Raw genomic sequence first — 19,396 nt, forward strand, 5'->3', positions numbered from 1 at the left:
CAACACCAGCAGCTGACACGGCACCCCAGACCATCACTGACTGTGGGTACTTGACACTGGACTTCTGGCATTTTGGCATTTCCTTCTCCCCAGTCTTCCTCCAGACTCTGGCACCTTGATTTCTGAATGACATGCAGAATTTGCTTTCATCCGAAAAAAGTACTTTGGACCACTGAGCAACAGTCCAGTGCTGCTTCTCTGTAGCCCAGGTCAGGCGCTTCTGCCGCTGTTTCTGGTTCAAAAGTGGCTTGACCTGGGGAATGCGGCACCTGTAGCCCATTTCCTGCACACGCCTTTGCACGGTGGCTCTGGATGTTTCTACTCCAGACTCAGTCCACTGCTTCTGCAGGTCCCCCAAGGTCTGGAATCGGCCCTTCTCCACAATCTTCCTCAGGGTCCGGTCACCTCTTCTCGTTGTGCAGCGTTTTCTGCCACACTTTTTCCTTCCCACAGACTTCCCACTGAGGTGCCTTGATACAGCACTCTGGGAACAGCCTATTCGTTCAGAAATGTCTTTCTGTGTCTTACCCTCTTGCTTGAGGGTGTCAATAGTGGCCTTCTGGACAGCAGTCAGGTCGGCAGTCTTACCCATGATTGGGGTTTTGAGTGATGAACCAGGCTGGGAGTTTTAAAGGCCTCAGGAATCTTTTGCAGGTGTTTAGAGTTAACTCGTTGATTCAGATGATTAGGTTCATAGCTCGTTTAGAGACCCTTTTAATGATATGCTAATTTTGTGAGATAGGAATTTTGGGTTTTCATGAGCTGTATGCCAAAATCATCCGTATTAAGACAATAAAAGACCTGAAATATTTCAGTTAGTGTGCAATGAATCTAAAATATACGAATGTTAAATTTTCATCATGACATTATGGAAAATAATGAACTTTATCACAATATGCTAATATTTTGAGAAGGACCTGTATATATGTATAACCCTATACATACATATAATTCTGATAAACTACCATTTTGGTCCAAAAACCTTCACCTAACTAATGAGCACTATTCTACACAAAGGGGATAAAAACCACTACTTAACAATAAGAATAAAAGAAAAATATATGCACATTGAATGTCTATGGAGATCAAACCAGCAGTTTTATGGACAACATGTGCAATTTGGGTTCACTTGGAAAGAGAAGCAATAACACACATCACAATATGCTAATATTTTGAGAAGGACCTGTACATGTAATCTCAAGGCACTTTACAAGAAAAAAGACAAATGTGAATGCTACAGATATCCATGGCTCCAGATTATCGTATTAATTCATTTACGTGTTTTTACCCATTTATCAATGTCATTCCAGACCAATAGAAACGCAGAGAAATAGCATCCCTTGTTTTCCTCTGGCCAGTGTGACCTCCATAGAAGTCCAAGAAAATAGCATTGAATTTTTCAACACCGCAAATCCCTTTTACTTTGATATTTTTTCCTGATCCTTTCATGTAGAAGAGATTTTCTCTTAGAAAAGATGTAAGAAGAAAACGTGTACTTTTCAAGAATATATGATGTTGCTTCAATAAGTTGCTGAAAGAATATTTTAAGCCCCAAAAATACATAAGCATGGGTCATATATAAGTTATCCATAAATATTTATATCTGCAAAGAATGCACTTCTATAGAGTGCCTTCTCTGTATAGATAGAGCTGTGATCAATGTCAGTTTCATTTGATGTATTAGATTAAGTACTACAAATGATTGATATTATCAAATCCAATTTCTCCCCTTACCAACAAATTATCTGGACAGCTTTCAGAAAAAGGTACAGTATATTCTGTCTGTTCAAGTGAAATTCCAATAACATGACATTGTGAATATCTTTGAGAATTACAGAAAAGGGTTTGATGCAACTTTATAATAGTTTAAAAAATGCTCACCTTCAACTTGGTAATTTGAAGATTTAGGACACATTTTTTTGTTGAGGTTTAGACAAACCATTGCCATAAGAACCATGAACTTTAATATTGATAAATTGTCTGAAAAAGCTGAGCATCCATTTTTTACTGGGTAGCTAATGACAATACTGACCATTAAGAACAACCTGGACTACAGGAATCAAACTGAATAGTTACCTACTCACCACTATGGCCAAACCAACTTTTAATTGGTGTTTTCCTTATGCCTTGCCTACTTGGAATTCGTGAGCCCAGTTTATGCCTCACCTTGTACATGTTTTTAGAAATTAAATTTAAAATGTATGAAAAAAAAATGCCAAAATATTACAAAGCTTTAAGTAATGTATAACTTCATACAAGAAATTATATATCTCAGAATCTCTCCTGCCAAAAAATGCATCCCCTGCTTTTAGAAAGAACCAGACAATATTGGTAGATCTATTTAGAATTTTTTAATAGAGGTCCAAATAAAACAACCAGGGTGGTATTATTTTTTTAAGTGTAAGAAAAGTTGACTTGTCTAGGCGTGGTTTCGTACATCTCTTTCGTACATGAGGCCCTTGGCTCCTAGCCTTTTCAGAATCGGGCACTAAAAGTAGTGTTGGTTCTCCCAAGCTTTAGAATCACATAAAAACATTGTGTAAGCTAAAGGTCCAAACCCACTGCAGTTTTCTCATTTAGTTTCAGACTGAACCAAAGTTTGACCTTTGACCCATGAGTTCTGGATTGTCTGCTCATCTGAGGTTTAGCATGAATATGTCTGTCAGTGCAGTTCTGTAACAAAAAGGAGGCTTTAGAGGAACATCTTTAATTGGACGGTTTATAAATACATCAGAACCTGTTGAACTGCAGTAAGAAACTATGGAAGACCTTTAAACCAGTATCTCAGGAGAGACACTAATACATATACACCAATAAATTGTGGAATAATATTTATTTATCTGAGTCAGATCAGAAGATAAAAGCTTTCTTGAAAGAAAAAATTCATAAAAATATTTTTAAAAGAAAAACTTATGTACATATTTTATTTATGCAATTTATTAAACCTAGTACTTATTTAAACAGAAAATCCATCAATGGAACTTGGCACAGAAGAAACTGGGAGTGTCTGATGCAGGATGGTGAATCAGCAGTTGTTCCTCCGACGTTTCCTTCCCCTCCCCTGCAGCGTCTCTCTCGGTCTTCTCCCACAGCTCTCCTGCAGCATTGGAATCTGTTCCTGCTCCGTGTCTGAGTTTGATGTAAAACTGTCTTTGTCAGGAACAGGGAAGGCCTGCAGGTTCAGAGTCTGTGTGAGAAAGACAGGAGAGGAGCCGAGAAGAGCTCTAACGGCCTCCAGCAGCAGCTGGTTGTTCCTCGGCTGATCTGGAAAAGCGGTTTCTGTGGAAACACATTGAGTGAGGATGGGCCTGGAGAATGGACCGCTGCAGGTAGCTCTGCATCTTACCACCAGCTTTTCCTCCTGAGCTCTGCTGCTTCTGTCTGAGGCTCCTTCTTAGGGCTGAAACCTCCACCTGCAGAGCTTCGACCACACGCTCGCTCTCCACCACGTCACTACACGCTTTCTGTCCACAAACACACACAGATCAAGGCAATCAGAACACAGAGTTCCTATACACTTACCATGAAACACTGTGGGAGAAGATACCATCTTTCAGAGCTAATTCTTTCAACTATTTTTTCTCTTCCAAATTGCAAAGCAAGACTATCAGTAGCTATGTTTACATGCACAACATTTCACGATCGGATAGAAATGTATTCAGACTAAAAACAAACAAAAAATAAATAATCGGATTGCACCGTTTATATTGGCACACAATCAATCCAATCATTATTTGAGTTTATATGCACATAGTTTTATTCAGAATAGAACCACTTATTTGATCGATTGTCCGATGAATTCCAAACTCCAGCTTTTCATGAACTTGTCTAAATAATTCTGTATTCCTAGACTTTCGACCATCAATGCATTTAATAATTTTGAGCTCTTTTAAAGTTTCTAATAGAAACTGCGTGCGTCGCGCACGGACCAGTTTTGCTTTCCCGACATAGCTAGCTAGCTAGCTCTTCAGGTTGGAGGGGAGTTCCTGCCTCAAGTGGAGGAGTTCAAGTATCTCGGGGTCTTGTTCACGAGTGAGGGAAGAATGGAGCGGGAGATCAACAGACGGATCGGTGTGGCTGCCACAGTAATGGGGGTGCTGTACCGGTCCATTGTGGTGAAGAGAGAGCTGAGCCGAAAAGCAAAGCTCTCAATTTACCGGTCGGTCTATGTTCCTACCTTCACCTATGGTCATGAACTTTGGGTCATGACTGAAAGAACGTGATCACGGATACAAGCGGCTGAAATGAGCTTCCTCCATAGGGTGGCCGGGCACTCCCTTAGAGATAGGGTGAGGAGCTCGGCCATCCGGGAGGGTCTCGGAGTAGAGCCGCTGCTCCTCCACATCGAGAGGAGCCAGTTGAGGTGGCTCGGGCATCTATACCGGATGCCTCCTGGACGCCTTCCTCGGGAGGTGTTCCAGGCACGTCCCACCGGGAGGAGGCCCAGGGGACGGCCCAGGACACGCTGGAGGGACTATGTCTCTCGGCTGGCCTGGGAACGCCTTGGGCTCCCCCTGGAGGAGCTGGAGGAGGTGTCTGGAGAGAGGGACGTCTGGGCGTCTCTGTTGAGTCTGCTGCCCCCGCGACCCGGTCCCGGATGAAGCGGAAGACGACGAGTACGACATAGCTAGCTATGTGTGTAGCTACTCGTCTAGGCACTAAAAAAGGAATACGTCACGTTAACATGGGGTGCACTTAGGTCAGCTTGCCTCATTCAGAATAACCTGACCCTGTCAAGTGTTTATATGCATGACAATCGGACTGTCAATTAATACAAACTACCCCTCTCGATTGGATTACAATTTCATTCCGATCCTGCCGAATCCGATCAGAATATTCCAACTGAAATGTTTACATGACACATTTTTAGTCCAATCGGCTGTTTATTGCGATTACTTATGTCCATGTAAACGTAGCTAGTGTTTAACCCTGTCTCTCTCCTAGACATAGCTATTGGCTGAGCTTTTACTATGACTAACTGTATGTGCTCTCATTCACCCTATAGACTTTAAAACTGGCTCAGTGTTCCTCTGCTTGGCTATGTTTCTCTCCTACATGAAACCACTAAAGGAGTTACTGAGCCAGGTTATGGTTCTGCTGGAGGTTTCTTCCAGTTGAAAGGGAGTTTTCCTTTCTACTGTCACTATATGCATGCTCAGTATGTGGGATTGCTGCGAAGTCAACGACACATTGCAGTCTACTGGGTTTTCTGAGATGGGAAACTATTTAACCAATTTGAATAACCATCCAGACTGTGTTGGAACCATGGTGACGAGAATGTTCTAATGCTTCTTCACAGCTTCCTCACCTGCAGCTCTGCCTGCAGAGAGTCATTCATCTTATTGATTTCATCCACCTCCTTCATCAGCCCACTAGAGGAGAAGAACCTGGACCTGAAACAGAGGGTGGGAGCTTTATGAGCAGGAACAGAGATGCTATGTGTCTGATCCAACATGTGTGTAAAAGTACCCGTGTTTCTTCATGGTGAGGCTGTAGCCTGAAGCAGAACATGGAGCAGACACCTTCCAATAACCCTGCTGTTCGAGTAGACCCAGGTTAGTCACCAACACAGGGATGTTCATGAAGCGTCTGTGGAAGAGAAGAGCAACACAGAGCATGGAACATAAACACGCAACTGAAAACATTGTTTTTGCAGTGAAGATACCAAATCTTCAACCATCCGGAACTGACTGTAGCAACCCTCACCTGCTGCAAGAGGTGAAGGCAGAGTACTCCATCCGGTGAGTGGAGTCCGTCGGAGTCACTCTGCTGGACGTCAGCAGCAGGAAGATCATGTGAGGGTTCTTTAGAGCAGTCTTCACCTTCTCATGGAACAGTTTCTCCCTGAATGTCATGTGTTGCTCAGAGTGCCTGCGCTGCCGGTACCAGCCGATCACACTGTCCTGTACCGTCAAACAGGTCGCTTTCAATAACTGACACTATACATGTCTCAAACATGACACTGATCCAATCCTACGATGTCCATACACACCACTTCCATTACATGTGATGTAAAACCTGCAAAATTACTAATGTCGTTATCCCAAACCCATCATTCCCTTGTCAAAGTGTTCAATGACATCTGCAAAAGTGCAATGTGGACAGCCCTAACTGGCTGCAAACTGGTGAACTTCCCTCCCCTCTCCCTCAACAAGCACTTGCTAAAAACAGCAGCAACAATGGCGGACTTCCCAGTTACGGCTATATTGAAGTTATTCCATTTGTTGTGTTTTACACCAGAACCTTTTATGGCGACCGTGAACAGGAGTTGAAAAACTATGTCTACTGATGCAGAGATCGACAAGTTTCTCTTCTTCCTACAACACATCGCTGCACATTTTCCCCTCTGTTGCTGGGTTACTGCACCACTCACTGGCGTGGCATAGATATTACAACGCCTAACACAGGACCCTTAAGCTTTGGGTAGTTTCATCTTTACAGTCAAACCTTTCTGTGTGGATGCAGTCTTTGGCTCCGTATGGACATGGCCTAAAACACATTAAAGATTTATTATCATATCAACCTTCCAGACAACTCAGGTCCTCTGGTTTAAGTCTACTCTTCATCTCTAGAACCAGAACCAAGCATTAAGAAGCAGCATTCAGTTCTTATGCTCCAGTAATCTGGGACAAAATCCTAAAAGTTGCGTTAAATCAATTACACTTCATTAAATTCAGTTTGTAGATCTTTTTCCTTTGTTATGGCGCTGTGCTGTATTTTTCATGTTTTCATCATGTAAAGCACTTTGAATTGTCGAGTGGCTGAATTGTGCTACAAATAAACCAGCCTTGCCTTACATCAAAGTAAAATCAGACTTCTTTTTCACATTTTGTCAAAAATCTTAAAGTATCTTCTGTGACACACACAGAAGTAACTGAAAATGAATAAAAAGCATACATGGGTTTTAAATAGTTTTTGAAAATAAACATCTTGGGGCGATGGCATGTGTTTGTATTCCAACTACATTATTTTTGAGTATAAATCCAGCTATTCTGTTTCTGGCCTCAGAGATTTGTTAGAGAACACTAGAAACAAACAGCAAGACAAAGACCAAGAAACACAATATACAGGTCAGGGAGAAAGTTATGTTAGAAAACAATACCCCAAGATTTAAACATCTCACAGAGCTCTGGTCAATCAGTCATCTAAAAGTAGAAACAGTATGGTACAACTGTAAACCAACAAAAACACGACTACTAGTCTAAACTAACAGGCAGCGCAAGAAGAGCATTGTTTAAATGAGCTGACAAGAAGCCCCTTATTCCTCTGGATGAGCAGCACAGATCCACAGCTCGGGTAGGAGAAACTGTTGACAGCACAACTCGTGTAACCCATAAATCTAACCTTTTATGAAACGGTGGAAAGAAAAAAGCTGTTGTTGAAAGAAACCAATAAAAAAATCCTATTGGCAGTTTAACACCAGCCAAGTAGAGGACAGGGCAAACATGGAAGAAGGTGGTTGTGCCCCATGGGATGAAACACAGACTTAACTGTACACAGAGAACAACAGACTGGTTCTGAATCCCAGACTGTACAGCATTACCCTAATTTAGAACAGCCCCAGGAAGGGGGAGTCACAGTGGGAATCCCTGTAACATCAGAACTATAAACTTTGGCATGGAGCAAAATTTGCAGCTTATCCTGGGCAGAATGAGGGGAGACAAACATGTGGGAATGTCCTGACTTCAGACAACTTCGTTGAAACTTGGATCCAAAGTTGGGTACAATTCAATTCCAAAATAATTTATTAATCCCAAAGGTTTCCATTTGGAATGTTGTTGTAGCTCATATATAGTACCTCAGGTTTAACCTTATATTAGACAGGTATCTCCAAAGAGACGTTGTAGATGCTGATGGTTGTGAGCAGGAAGGATCTCCTGTAGCGCTCCGTCTTACAGCAGATCTGAAGAAGCCTCTGACTGAAGACACTCTGTTGTTGTAGGACAGTCTCATGAAGAGGATGCTCAGGGTTCTCCATAATGTTCTTCATTTTATGAAGAATCCTTTGTTGCACAGTGATCTCCAGAGGTTCCAGAGGAGTCCCCAGAACAGAACCAGCATCAAAGAGTAAAGGACCTAAGCTTCCTCAAGAAGTACAGTGTTCTGGCCCCTTCTTGTAGATGGCTTCACAGTTGCATCTCCACTCTAGTCTGTTGTCCAGGTGAACACCGAGGTATTTATACTCCTCCACCACTTCCACTTCTTCTCCCATGAAGAAAATAGTGTTTGAACTATTCCCGTTTATCTTAAAATCTTCAATCATCTCTTTTTTTAAATTTATTTTCAAAATGAGATGATTGTTTCCACACCATGCCACAAAGCGGTCCACCACCTTCCTGTACTCAGCTTCTTGTCCATCTCTGATCCACCCCACGACTGCAGAATCATCCGAGTATTTCTGCAGATGACAGGAGTCTGACTTGTACTGGAAGTCTGAGGTGTACAGAGTGAAAAAGAATGGTGAGAGTACAGTCCCCTGTGGTGCTCCTGTGCTGCTGACTACCTGGTTAGATACACAACCCTTCAATCTCACAAACTGTGGTCTGTTTGTCAGGTAGTCTTTGATCCAGGAGATTGTTGAGGCCTCCACCTGAGTCTTCTGGAGTTTCTGACAAAGCAAATCAGGTTGAATTGTATTAAATGTTCTGGAGAAATCAAAGAACATGATCCTCACAGTGCTGCTGGCTTTGTCCAGATGACAGTGGGTTTGTTGAAGCAGGTGTATGATGGCATCTTCAACTTCAACTCCACAGCGATAAGCAAACTGAAGGAGGTCCTGATGGTTTACTGTTTGCTTACTTAGGTGGGCCAACAGGAGTCTCTCTAGGACCTTCATGGTGTTGGTTTTCTTTGGTACCGGAACAAGACAGCAGGTCTTCCACAACACTGGAACATTTTTCTGGGCCAGGCTAAGGTTGAAGAGGGGCTGCGGGATCCCACAGAGCTGCCTTCAGGACTCTGATATGTTTTCTACAAACATGTAGAAGCAGAAGGGTTCAGGGCTGAGGTGGAAGATAAACCATTTGAGATGTGACAGAAAAACTGTAGGTCACAAATTGGTGAGATGTTCGCCTGGCTGTGAGCAGGTGAGGAGGATGCTGAGCTTATTTCGGAACTGAACCTATTGAAGAATGTATTTACAGTAGTTCATTGGCTCTGTCCAGACATCTTCCTTCTTCAGCTTCCTGTGACCATCTTCTCACAGTTCTCTTTATTACAGGTAGCCTCTGAACAAGGGGCTTATAATTCGAGAAGAGAAAACCAGATTGTGATCTGATTTGCCTAGAAGAGGTCTTACTTTAGACATGTATGAGTCCTTGACATTTGCATAAAACAAATTTGTTTTCTCTGGTAGAGCAGCTGGCAAACTGTTGAAATGTTGGAAGTTTAGCAGAGAGTGAAACACGGTTAAAATCACCAAATATTGCCACAAACGCATTGTGGTGTTGTGTCTGTAGCTTGGCAACAACTGAACTGATGACATCACATGCAGTGTCAGCAACAGCTAAAAGGTGGAGCTGTTCCTGCCAAGCGACAGACCCAAAACATCACGGCTCTACAGGAAATCTGCATGGAGGAATGGGCCAAAATACCAGCTACAGTGTGTGCAAACCTGGTAAAGACCTACAAGCAACATTTGACCTCTGACATTGCCAACAAAGGTTATGCTACAAAGTATTGAGTTTAACTTTTGTTATTGACCAAACTTATTTTCCACCACAATTTACAGATAAAGTCTTTAACAATCCTACAATGTGCTTTCCTGGATTTTTTTTTCTTATTTTGTCTCTCATAGTTGAAGTGTTCCTATGATGAAAATTACAGACCTCTCTCATCTTTCTAAGTAGGAGAACTTGCACAATCAGTGGCTGACTACATACTTTTTGGCCCCACTGTAGCTGCAATCTGATCACTGGGGATAAGGTGCAACGGCCATTGTCTGACGTGCAGGGTCAGCCTGTCCCTAAACACCGCGGTCAGGTTGGGCTTCAGTGCGGGAACCGGAGGAAGCCCTGACCCGTGAAGGAGGTCCTTGTGCGCAGCGACAGGGACGTCTTTAGCGCTAGCTACTTTGCTATGATAGCTATGGGTGTGCTAATATACTCGCCCATAGCCAGAAGTGGGTTGGTTGCTGACTTTAGGAGGCTCTGAGCATAGGCCAATGGTGCACTTATGGAAGGGAAGTAGGGGTGCTGCCAGTTCCTGCCTCAGAGACAGAATCGACCGATCAAAAGCATCTAGCACTACGTCTAGCGGTCCGCTATGGGAAACTCCCCTTCTAGCAGACAGAAGATGAAGAGCCTCTGTTGTTTCTACTCCAGAGGGAGACATCTGGAGGAGGGCAGGTGGGCTGCGTGGATAGGACCAGACCAGTGTTCAGGCCTGAGGCAGCCCAGACAGATGGCATAGCACATGATGTAGCCCACCATTGTCCTTGCTTTTCATTTTTCTAATATTCAGTGCTCTTGCTGACGCTGACGGAAATTTTCACAGACTGGGTGAGGCCCACCCAGGAGGTGGGTGTAGACTAAAGGTTTTAGTGCTTGCACGCGAAGGGATAAACCCACTAGCAATTGCCTTAAAGGGCGAAGCCATTATGAAATAGAAATGAGCCAGAGATTCCCCCAGAATAGAGGACAAAACGGTTTTCCCCACTGCCTGAAGAAGATGGCATTGAAACCGCAGCTCCAAACAGAAGCTTTCCCCCCTGCCAGCTGCTACTGGGAGCAGCCGCCATGGCTCCTTTGTTCATCACTCACCACGCAACTCATCCCTCCTTCAGACCTGCTGTTTTCCTGTTTGCGTGAATGGTTCACTTAAGAGGTTGTGTCTGGGCAGAGAAAATGTGTTTAGTATAAAACAAATTAGGGTGTATTCACACCTGCCACATTTGGTCTGCTTTAAAACGGACCTAAGTTCATTCCCTCCTTGGACCGGACCAAACAACAAGACCTAGACCCGCGTTTTGAGGTGGTCTCAGTCAGCTTCCAGATGGACTCTGGTATGGTTCGGTTCTGGTGTGAACATGAATCGGCCTCGATCCGACCCAGTCACAGGAAAGATGCGCCTTTTTGGACAAGCTACCGTAGCGAATGTTATGAACAGTACCACCCGAAGAACTGTCTTTTGCTTAGCAACGGTGCTGCCAGCATGGTGAAGGTCAGGCCAAGAAGACCACGCCGTCTCCTTTGTCTTAAGCGTAACCATTAACTACAGTGGTGACATCATCGCACCAACTGTCTATTAGTTCGCCATTTTGTGAGAGGCATAAATGTTCCTCACAAACTTTAGTAGTTCATCATGATTTCTAATTTGGTAAATAATATTTTCTTGATTATTTTATTGAAATAATGTTTTACACTGCCTGGTCAGTGCAGCTGACTAAAGGCAGTCCAGCAAAATGTTAGAGAGTGTGACCCTTTTTGTTTGGCCAGGCAGTGTTGTTTTCCCATCTGATTTGCAATGTAAACTGGTCGTATGAACACAGACAGATTGTTGTTCATAATTATTTAAATTCATTTGATCTCATTCCAAATTCAAGACAGACCTTGGTTCCTAAACTGGTATCACTAAATCATTTTATCGGTCATATTTTTTACTCTGATCCTTTTATAGTTTACTAGTTTTCCTTCTTTGTATTTTTTGCTGAGTAGTTTTAGTCGAGTGTTACTAGCTTAGTTAAAGAGTATGTTAACTGAAATATTTTAACTTTGAGCTGAATAATTGTTGTTAATAAATTCTTATATTTTGGAAAGTCGTTGTGAGTTTATTCTACAAATGTATGCAGGGCTCGCTGTTATCCGAGTGCCAGTGCTCGTATTTCCTCTTTCATCTATTGTTCTGTAACACTGTTTCTTAACCATGGTTCTCTGGGCCCTAGACGTGTCTCTGCTCCAGCACGCCTGATTAAAATGATTGCATTACTTCCTCAGGGTGCCCTCAAGTGCCACAGAAGCCTATTAATCACCCATTAATTTAAGTCAGGTGTGTGGCAGCAGGGAAACACCTAAACCATGTAGGAAACCCTGTTCTATAATACCACACCATATTGGGCTGGTATTCACAGGACTATCCCTGACAGACCAAGAGTTGTTCAGTGAACGATTCCTGATTTGATGATGCCCTGATATGCAAGTCTGACAAAAAAAAAAAATATATATATATTATTATTTTAATACTGTGTGGCAAAAAAAAAAAAAAACCACTGAACATCATGCTGAACACACTATCCCCACTAAACACAGTGGTTGCAGCATCATGCTGCAGGAATATTTTTCTTCAGCAAGGACAATGACACTGATCAGGATAATATAGGATAATCCTGGTAGAAAATCTGCTAGAGGCTGCAAAAGACTTGAGACCTGGGTGGAGGTTCACCTTCCAAGAGGACAATGACCCTAAACATACAGCCAGAGTTACGGAAGGGTTAAGCTCAAAGCATATTCATGGATTAAATCAGTATCCAGATGTGTGAAGCAGAGTTGCTGCTGTAACTGCAGGTGACTGTTCAGTGCTCAGTGGGAAGAGTAGTTGTCTTGCAATCTAAAAGTTGTAGGTTCGATTCAAGCTTCCTCCTGCCACATGTAGGTGCACCCCTGGGCAAGGCACTTAACCTCACGTTGGCTAGTTGTGGCTCTAGTATAAAGCACTTTGAGTGGTCCTGATAACTGGAAAGGCGCTTTACAAATTCAGGCCATTTACAAAAAATGTTTTTAAGTATTGATTCAGGGTAGCTGAATACAAATGCATGCCACACTTTTCAGGTTTATATTTGTAAAACGTTTTAAAAACCATATATCATTTTTCTTCTACTATATAGTTCTGCACAACTTTGTTTTGGTCCATGACATAAAGACCCAAAAAGATATGTTTAGAGATCCAACAAAATAATATACCAAATAAAAATGAGGTTGGTGACAAAATTATAAACATTTAAGGGATATGAATACTTTTGCAACACACTGTTAATATGTTACATCATACGGGTTAGAATAAAATGCCCATGCACACTACTTGTTACATTATAAGCCCTCAAAGTCATAAATGCCACAAAATCCACCACAAATTCAACAGGTCATAAATCAATGAGAACATTCAATATGATTCCTTTTGTGAGCTAAAACTCAGCCATTACCTACCTGCTTGTTATCTGCAAGTATCTCCTGCAGCACATCTAGGTTCACCTCCCCAGAGCTGCTGTACAGACTGACACACACATCCATACACACAGTCAGACAACGACACACGATCACACAGTAAAAACAACACTGTACCGAAGGTTTACAAATGCAGGACTCACGTGTTCAGTTTGTGGCAGGCGACATGCTTCTGGATGTCTGTCAGACAAACACTCATTACACACACTAAACCAGAAGTAACAGTAAACAGCCTTGTGTTCTGAAAGTACTACCACAATATCAGTTTATAACAATAAAACTAATCCTTAACAATTATGGCATCAGGGTCATTTGTACAGAAGCACGTTAAGCTTCATGAAGAAGTTTGTTGTCGTTAAAAGAACTGCAGTAGAACATTTTATTGTGTACATATTGTGTTTATGTAATCTGAAGAGGAACCGATACCCATTGGTTTAATATACTCCAGATTCAGACACATGAAGATGAATAAAATAACTACACGATTCAATGAAATCACCTGTTTTCATAATATTGAGCAGCCTTGTTTGCTCATTGCAGTGATGGATACTCACTGTATATTTCCTCAATGTGAATGTGATCAGACTGAGAGTCACTGATGGTGACCTGTTCATGGAAGCTGCTTTCACCCAGCACCAGACCCTCCTGACAGAGAGAAGAGAAATCTTGTCAGGTTTTATGTAGAGTAAAATTCATTATCATAGAAAGAGGTAATAACAACAAGACCTTTCATTTCTTTTTCTGATTTATACGAAGCACTCGTTTTCTAGGGAGGAATGATTTTTAAAAACAAGAACTGGTTGTACAGGTTAGAATTTATTGTGCATCTTCTAATCAACACAGATTGAAATTATACATGCAAGCTTCAGGTATAACTCTGGCTGGATATGTGACCACTCGTCTCTGCAGAATTGCTAGAGTTCATTGAAATCAGACGGTCTCCTGTGTCACTCCACTGTGTTCAGTTTCAACCTTCTAGCTGCTGGTTTGAGTTGAAGTTGAAAAATGAGATCCTTTTCCTCCCTTTTTATTATTTCTCCCAAGTTCTGCGATGTACCAGCACCACTAACAGTGGGACACATTCACATCATGCGGCTGCCACCACCATGCTCTACAGCTGGTACACTGATCTAAGGTTTGAGAGCCTCACCTTGTGTCATGGTGGCCAAACAGCTCAATCTGTTTCTCATCTACCCGTCCAACCTTTTCCAGGTACCTTTGAAGGTATTGACTTTAGAGAAGGGGCTTCTTTCTGTTTTGGCACCTTTTCAACCATTTGCATAGACACTCTTCACTCTAACAGTTGCATGATGTGTGCAGTGATAACATCAAAAAACCTTGTACACACATACAGTTGTTTAAACTGATTATCTTGGAATCCGTAAATGTTTAGAAATGGCCGATTCCCCTTCTTTCCTGCTATTTCAGTTACAGGCCATTCCAACGAGTGTTGTCAAAAACATAATCCTGGTGCGGCGCTGATGTTGTAGGGGTTAAAGCGCGCGACCATATACGGAGGCTACAGTCCTCGAAGCGGCCGTCCCGGGTTTGAGTCCCGGACCTGGCGACAGTTGCCGAATGTCTCCCCCTCTCTCTACCCCTCTTTCCTGTCTGCCTACTGTCAAAAAAAGAAAAATAAACGCCACTAGTGCCGAAAAAATATATTCAAAAACATAATCCTTGTTTTATCCTGCCAAACAAAACTATCAAGGCTGCTCAATATTATGAAAACAGGTGTTTTCAGAGTTACTGCTGAATATTGGGATAATTTCTGTTGTGACCCACATTTTCTTCCGTTTCATCCAGATTTTTACCATGTCTCTGTGAGCTTCAGCAACCCGTCCACTAAAATCTATCGGAGGTGGGCATCAAGGGTGGTGAAAGTCTATCCAGTAAGCTAAACAGGTCATCAAAACTAGTGCTGTGTCCTTCTGTGTCAAGGGTTCGAAGTGTGTGTCAGTAACTCATGTGGTGAAAACCTTGCGACCCGGTCGTACTACCAACGGATTCAGGAACAGGGTTGTTGGTTTCACATGATTCGAAACATAAGGAAGAGCAAACGCTGCTGATTCCCCGACACATCTTGTTGTCTGGGGATTGAGTTGCGTGTGGGTTAGCCATCTATTTGAGCGGCTTTTTCGCGATGGAACCAGAAAGAGGAAAGTTTCAGAACATCCCAACTTGTATGAACCTGCTGCTTCATCTGTGTCCTGTGAAAGCATGTTTTCTAAAGTTGGCAAAATCCTCTAAACAAAGAGAAACCGTCTGAGGCCCATCACAGCAGAGGGGAAAAGTTATTTTACATAAAAATAAATAAAGAGTCCCTAGTAACATAAGCATGGTTATAAAGATTTGATGTGAATCTGTAGCTACTTTAGTCCGTCAGATTTAACGCTCCAGTGATTGTGGTCTGACGGGAGGACAAAGACTGTAGTTTTTTTTTCCTCAGCTGGGAAAAATGCATTGGATGATTTTTTTTTTTTTAGGTGCAGATGCAGGTTTGTTGTATTGACGGCAGGGGTCACGTTAACTTTTTTTTAATATATACGGTGAAGGAAAAATCTGAAGACCATCTGTCATTTTTAAAGATTTCAATTCCCTCCCCCCCCCTTGACCACTTGGCAGAGAGTCAGTATATTATTTAGCTGTTTTCTCACTTGATGCAAGACCTCATTGGCTTCACTAAAAATGTCAAAGCAGCAGTGTGTCTGAAACGTCTTCAAAAAGGCCAATAATGATGATGGTATCGGTAAACGAGGGACAAATGCAGTGGAAGATGAAGAACGAACAAGTAATCAGCCCTGGGCAACTACGGAGGGAGCAAGCAGCAGTCAGGAGGTTAGGCGGTACTACAGAGTGGAGTGGGAGCAGGAGTTGTTCTGGCTGAGGAAGGAGGATGGAAAAATGTTCTGGCTGTTTTTCCTTATCTTAAGGCGCGTTTCTCTGGCTTCCTACGGGGCTCTCAGGCTACACTATGAAGTACGTAACGAGACCTTGCGCAAGGGTCCATTTCTCCCTACGCTTCACGAGAAGGGGAGGGCTGAGTCGAGACTGATGCACCGGAGTGAAAACTTTTGTCATCCAGTCCCTTTAGTAGAAAGAGAGGGAGAGACAAGGAAAACAAACAAGAATGCAAACCGGAATTATCGCGCTCATTTTAATTGATCATGCGTTTCATTTTATTCACACGAATAGTTTATTTATTGCTTATCGCAACAGGCCTACTGGCTTCAGCACACTTTCACGCAACATTCATTTTTTAACATGCAGATTGTGCGTAAAACATTGCACCGCAAGGTTTATGTGTGCATGAGGACATCACTGAGCTTGTGGGCAGTCTGAGGTGCAACCTGGTGATGTCAGATGGACCTAAACATGATATCCCAGAGATGTTCTATTGGATCTAGGTCAGGGGGAGTGTGGAGGCCAGTCAGTGGTATCCACTTCATCTTGCCACATAAGGCCAGGCACTGTCATGCACCAGGAGGAACCCAGGACCCACTGCACCAGTGAACGGTTTAATAATGTGTCTAAGAATTTCATCCTGATACCTAATGACAATCAGGGTGCCATTGTTTATCCTGTACAAGTCTCCATGGAGTTGCCTCCCCAGACCAACACTGACCCACCACCAAACCGATCATGCTGAACAATGCTGCAGGCAGCATAACGTTCAACGCAGATTCTCCAGACCCTTTCACATCTGTCACATGAGCTCAGAGTGAACCTGCTCTCATCTGCGAAAAGGTGCCACTTCCAAACCTGCCAATTCTGGTGTACCCTGGCAAATGAACACAGGGCCTACTAGTGGATGTTGGGCCCTGAGGTAACCCTAATGAAGTCTGTTTTCAATGGTTTGGTCTGAGACATACACACCAGTGGCACAATGAAGGCCACTTTGGAGAGCTCTGGCTGTACTCATCCTTTTCCTCTTTGCACAAAGGAACATAAAGTGGTCCTGCTGATAAGTAAGGACCTCCGACACCCCTGTCCAGCTCTCCTATAGGAGAGAGCTCAAGGAAACAGCTCACTTGTCTCCTGGAATCTCCTCCATGCTTTTGAGACGGTGCTGGGAGACACAGCAAACCTTTGGGCAATGTCACGTATTGATGTGTTATCCTGGTGGAGCTGGACTGCCTGTGTATCCTCTGTACAATCCAGGTATCGCCTCATACCTGGATCATATAATACTCTACCAGTAGTGAAACCCACCCTGGTCAAATGCAAAACTACTGAAAATCAGTCAAAAGATTTAGGAGGGAAAATAGTCTGTGGCCTCCACCTGCAAAACAATTTCTGTCTTTAGTTAATGTCATTAACAATACAGCAGTTGACAGCGATTACCAACCTCTACTACTGAACTGACCAGATCAATAGTCCACAACTGATATACGATTAAAAGGTGTTCATTTGATTGGTTTACCAGCATATAATCGTCCCTCCCTGGAATCTGTTTGAATTGATTAAACGCCCAAATTATGAGAGACCATAACTGTATCCAGTCCTTCCATCAAAACAACAGGGTCAGAATTAAAGTTAAAAATGTCTCTTGTTTAACTTAATGTATACCGAATATAACTACAGTGCGTCATAGTTCTGATAATGCATTTAATCAGTTTCTCATTAGGGTTTTTTTTTCTTGGGAATGCATTTCTCTTAAACCTGAAGGTTATCTGAACAGAGTCCGGTGTGTTTGCTTGACTTTAGGGTCACTGGGGCAGCTTTGAATGCTGTTATCAAATAATTACATCTGACTCACCGCTGAACGGCAGTTCAGGACAAAATAACGCAGTTTAAATGTAGCTGACTTTAAATTAATTTAGTTTCATGTCTGTCAACTTTGTTCCACAACTAGAAGCAGCACCGAACTGTCAGTGGGGTTCGATAAGCATGAAAAGATCTGAAAAGACTTTCTCACCACATCTGAGTCGCTGTTAACATGTTGGAAAATAAGAGACGCTAAAACTGTCCCCGAAACACGGACACTAGGCTCCGACATGATGGCTCTACAAGTTAAATGCAAAGCGCCCTTCTTCTTCTTCTTCTTCTTCTTCTGTGTTATTTTTTGGCAGTTGGCAAATAACGTTATGATGTGCATTACCGCCACCTACTGGTATGGAGTGTGGTTCTTCATGGTTTTAAATCTTATTTACTATTACAACAATCAAATTCTATTTATTAATTTAGTGCTTTTGAAAAATCTAATAATAATTTCAATATGTTTGCTACCTAAACTTCTTTGCAAAGTATCTCTCAAAATAAAATTTTCTTTAATACCTACAAATTCTCTCCTTAAAATTGTTCTTTCTTGTTCATATTTCTGACACTTCAATATTACATGTTCTATTGTTTCCTCCTCTCCACAATGATCACATTTTTCTGTATTATATTTCTTTATCTTGAACAATGTAGAATAAAGTCCTGTATGTCCTAGTCTTAATCTTGTAATTAATCTTTCCTCTTTTCTACTCCTTCTTCCTGTTCTTACTTCTCCTACTATCTTGTTGATTCTGTAAAACCATCTTCTTTTCTTTTCTTCATCCCACCTTTTTTGCCACTCTTTCCTGATTCTCTGTTTAATTATATTTCTTGCCTCTGACCTACTAATATTAATTATAAAACTAATGTTGTTTTGTGTTGCCTTCTTTGCCATCCTGTCCGCCTTCTCATTCCCTCCAACTCCTACATGTGCTGGTACCCATAAAAACACTAATATTAATCCCATTCTTTGTATTCTAAATAAAGTATGTTTTATTTCCAACAAAATGTCTGGTCTACCCTCTGAATGATTATGTTTTAAACTTAATAATGCTGAACTTGAGTCTGAACAAATGATTGTTTTTAATGGTTTTATATCCTCCACCCACTGCACTGCTAACAATATTGCTAATAATTCTCCTGTATATATCGATAATCCATCTGTAATTCTTTTTCCTACTTTTATTTTAAATTCTGGTATTATAAATGCTACTCCTATTTTTTCATCTGTTTTTGATGCGTCTGTGTAAATCTGGACATAATGATAGTAATTGTTTATATATTCTTGTATTATACTTGAATCTAATCTACATTTTGTATCCTTTTTCTTTTCCATCAACACCATATCCACCACTGCTTCTGGTAACAGCCACGGTGGCACTACTGGCAAAGGCAACATTAAACTTATTTATTTTTCATATATTTGAAATTTTTCTGCTATATTATTGATAATCCAACCAAAACTCTTAACTTGTTTTTTT

At 41.9% G+C, this 19,396-nt stretch overlaps 1 protein-coding gene across 2 annotated transcripts; it reads right to left on the reverse strand.

The window, feature by feature from the left end:
* Positions 1 to 2,818: 2,818 nt before the first annotated feature.
* Positions 2,819 to 18,218, reverse strand: abraxas1 (abraxas 1, BRCA1 A complex subunit). 2 transcript variants are annotated; one of them, XM_047371898.1, is made up of 9 exons: positions 18,076 to 18,218; positions 13,712 to 13,802; positions 13,301 to 13,337; positions 13,140 to 13,206; positions 5,707 to 5,903; positions 5,470 to 5,589; positions 5,309 to 5,393; positions 3,347 to 3,464; positions 2,819 to 3,279 (listed from the first exon to the last, which is right to left on the reverse strand). In XM_047371898.1, the coding sequence occupies exons 1-9, from the start codon at positions 18,154 to 18,156 to the stop codon at positions 3,026 to 3,028; spliced, it is 1,050 nt and encodes a 349-aa protein (XP_047227854.1). In that variant the 5' UTR covers positions 18,157 to 18,218; the 3' UTR covers positions 2,819 to 3,025. The 2 variants fall into 2 exon arrangements, with proteins under 2 accessions (XP_047227854.1, XP_047227857.1); XM_047371901.1 differs by having other exon boundaries at positions 13,657 to 13,802.
* Positions 18,219 to 19,396: the final 1,178 nt, after the last annotated feature.

Source organism: Girardinichthys multiradiatus, chromosome 8 (genome assembly GCF_021462225.1).
Source record: "Girardinichthys multiradiatus isolate DD_20200921_A chromosome 8, DD_fGirMul_XY1, whole genome shotgun sequence".
Lineage (NCBI taxonomy): Eukaryota > Metazoa > Chordata > Actinopteri > Cyprinodontiformes > Goodeidae > Girardinichthys > Girardinichthys multiradiatus.

Bases quoted from the DNA above. Each gene is read 5' to 3' on its own strand.
- abraxas1 (XM_047371898.1), bottom strand. From the start codon at position 18,156: ATGTCGGAGCCTAGTGTCCGTGTTTCGGGGACAGTTTTAGCGTCTCTT. The intron at 13,338-13,711 runs GTGAGTATCCAT...TTTGTCTGACAG, and splicing joins TCACATTGAGGAAATATACA to ACATCCAGAAGCATGTCGCC. The intron at 13,207-13,300 runs GTGAGTCCTGCA...TGTGTGTGTCAG, and splicing joins GCCTGCCACAAACTGAACAC to TCTGTACAGCAGCTCTGGGG.